A 2,801-nucleotide genomic window follows, 5' to 3' on the forward strand; every position below is an offset into this window, starting at 1 on the left:
TAGTGCTGTAGTACAGTAGTGCCTCAAAATACTCCTAGTACTCAGTAGTACTTTTCTACAAGGGAATATAATATAATTTTATTTTTCATGTTATGTATAATTACATAGCACAACATGTATGCTTACATATTTGTTAGAACGTTTATATGTAACATATGTATAACATGTGATATTAATATGTGATTTTTAATACATACTTGTTATGTGTAAGTATATAGCTAACAAATTTTTATAATGTTAAATACTAATTGTAAGAAATACATATTTATGGAAAAAAATTGATAAAAATATTTAAGTTTAAATAAAATATATTTTGTGTTTCAAACTTTGAAGAAGATTTAAATACTATAAGTAATTATTTTTGTAATTTTGCGTTTATAAATAAAATTATATTTTAGTTTATTTAATGTTTTAAATAGGAAGGACATTCATAATTTCTATCCTTTTCAATAAAGCTTCGTTATGTTCTTGTTCTTCGTTGACGTTTGCCGGAAATTCATTTTCTTCTTTTGCATCTTCTAATTCTACCTCATTTATAAATTCTTCAGGTAAATCTCCTTTTAAAATACAAACGTTATGCATAATACATGCAGAAACGATTAATAAGCAAATTAGGTCAAGTCTAACGGTTTCAAGGTATTTTATGCGTCTGAATCGTCCTTTAAGATAAGCAAATGTATTCTCTATGTTTACACGACATTGTGATAATTTCTCATTAAAATTTTTCTCTCTGTTAGTTAATCTACCAACATTTTTAAAGCCAACTAATAGAAATGGAAATAACTTATAAGCCAAATCTCCTACTAGATGGCTATCTTCGGGAAAATCAATTAATGAGTTATTTATTCTTTCATATAAATCAGATTTTCTGAATAATCTCATGTCATGAATAGATCCTGGCTCTCCTGTATAAACATCTAGGAATAATTTGTTACTATCGCATACACCTTGTAAAAGAACAGAATGATAATTTTTTCTATTACAATAAGAATTTGGATTACTTTTTGGTTTTAATATACGGATGTGAGATCCATCTATGGCTCCGATAATTCCTAAAAAAGATTTAAACGATTTAAACACAAAAAAAAACGAAAGTCATATTTGATTAAAGTTGATCTTGGTATTTAACGTGTGTTTAATAATATTTTGCATAAATATTACAAAACAAAAAATTTATAATAATAAAAAATTACATTTACGTACTAGGAAAGCCATTAATTTCTTCGAATTTTCTCATTATCTTTTGAGCGCGTTCTCTATTTGGCCATGATATAATTTTATATCTAATATTAACTTGCAGTATGCTTTGACAGGTTCTATATAATACATCCCAGCAAGTACTTTTGCTAATACCAAAACGATCGGCTACTGATCTAAAGATATCAAAGTGGATAAGCTTTAAGTTAATTATAGATATTTAAGTCTTTATTCGCTATAACACATGGGCTGAAAAGTCCCGGGCCTAACACATATATGGCGCTAGTTTTATTGCATTTACCTCTTTTTCAGTTAGTACTAACCTTCAAAAGATAGCTGTTAAAATTTCATGATATTCTATTCACTAGTTTGTGAGTTATTGTGCTAAGAGTGACGCTACTTTTGTTATTTTCAAAACAATGGATCAAAAAAAAAAAAACAGTATTTGTAATACAAATATATTTCGTATTTTGTATTTCAACATAGCACATAAAAATATTTTGTATCTTGTATTTCAGTATTTTAGAGCGAAAGATTGAAAGTATTTTGTATTTCAAATAATAAGATTGACAATCAAATCTTATTATTTAAATTATAAAATACAAAATACTTTCAATTTAAAATACAAAATAGTTTTATGTGTTTTGCTGAAAAACAAAATACGATTGTTAAATACAAATACTATGTTTAAAATAAAAGTATTTTAAATATATGCGCACACATACATATATGTATAATACATACCGGAAAGATTCAATATTTGCCAAACACCAAATAGTAATCATTAGTTGTTTTTCTAATAAAAGTGGTTTCTGTCCAACATTATTATAATTCTCCTTAATGCTATGAATTTTTGTAAGCAGATCTTCGAAAGTATCGGGTGTTACTCGGAAGTGCATTTGAAATGTTTTATTTGAGAATCGTGGAAAAATTTCTTCTGCATATTCGTAAACTTTTGGAATATTTAAGTTTTTACCTTCGTCCTCACTGTCGTCAAAAAACATTTCTCGAGCAAAAATAATTATAGGAACCATTTCTTCATTCATTATTTATTTTTTGCGATCTTCCAATCTATAAGTGATAAAAGATCTCATTCGAATGCTGCAAAAAGTATGGTAAATGTTAAGAAGACCCCGGCCACCTCAAATTTTGATAAAAATATGCTCAATCCAAGCGTTTTTGCGTAAAATAAAGATTTGACAAGAAAAAAGCGTTTGTCCTATGAACCGAGATATTAATCGTTAAAAGTAATGATTAATATCTCAATTTCCAGGGCAGAGCGACACTTTTTTCTTGTCAAATCTTTATTTTTACGCGTAAACGCATCAATTGAGTGTATTTTTATCAAAATTTGAGCCGGTCTGGATCTTTTTAATATTTACCATAACCTTAAGTGACAGCTCTGTTACCTCTGTATCGTTCGAGATTAATTTTCGGCACTCGGTTTGCTCGAAGATCACGTGATCAAGCTCACCATCTGCTAGCTCGCATCTCAGATTTACATTGCCGAACGCACCTAATGTATTCCTGGAAACTAATGACAGCTTCCAGGACAGTCATGAAAAAATTTGATATCTCAGTACAACCATACATTATACTAAATA

The 2,801-nt window shown here is 28.1% G+C and overlaps 1 protein-coding gene across 1 annotated transcript; it reads right to left on the reverse strand.

The window, feature by feature from the left end:
- Positions 1 to 411: 411 nt before the first annotated feature.
- LOC108782010 (putative nuclease HARBI1) lies at positions 412 to 2,374 on the reverse strand. Its single transcript, XM_018550158.1, has 3 exons — positions 1,942 to 2,374; positions 1,204 to 1,373; positions 412 to 1,052 (listed from the first exon to the last, which is right to left on the reverse strand). Exons 1-3 carry the CDS (start codon positions 2,241 to 2,243, stop codon positions 412 to 414), a joined length of 1,113 nt encoding a protein of 370 aa, XP_018405660.1. The 5' UTR covers positions 2,244 to 2,374.
- Between the last annotated feature and the right edge of the window lie 427 nt (positions 2,375 to 2,801).

This window comes from Cyphomyrmex costatus, unplaced genomic scaffold (genome assembly GCF_001594065.2).
Source record: "Cyphomyrmex costatus isolate MS0001 unplaced genomic scaffold, Ccosl1.0 scaffold950, whole genome shotgun sequence".
NCBI lineage: Eukaryota > Metazoa > Arthropoda > Insecta > Hymenoptera > Formicidae > Cyphomyrmex > Cyphomyrmex costatus.

Bases quoted from the DNA above. Each gene is read 5' to 3' on its own strand.
- LOC108782010 (XM_018550158.1), bottom strand. From the start codon at position 2,243: ATGAATGAAGAAATGGTTCCTATAATTATTTTTGCTCGAGAAATGTTT. The intron at 1,374-1,941 runs GTATGTATTATA...TGATATCTTTAG, and splicing joins GCAAATATTGAATCTTTCCG to ATCAGTAGCCGATCGTTTTG. The intron at 1,053-1,203 runs GTACGTAAATGT...AATCTTTTTTAG, and splicing joins AGAAATTAATGGCTTTCCTA to GAATTATCGGAGCCATAGAT.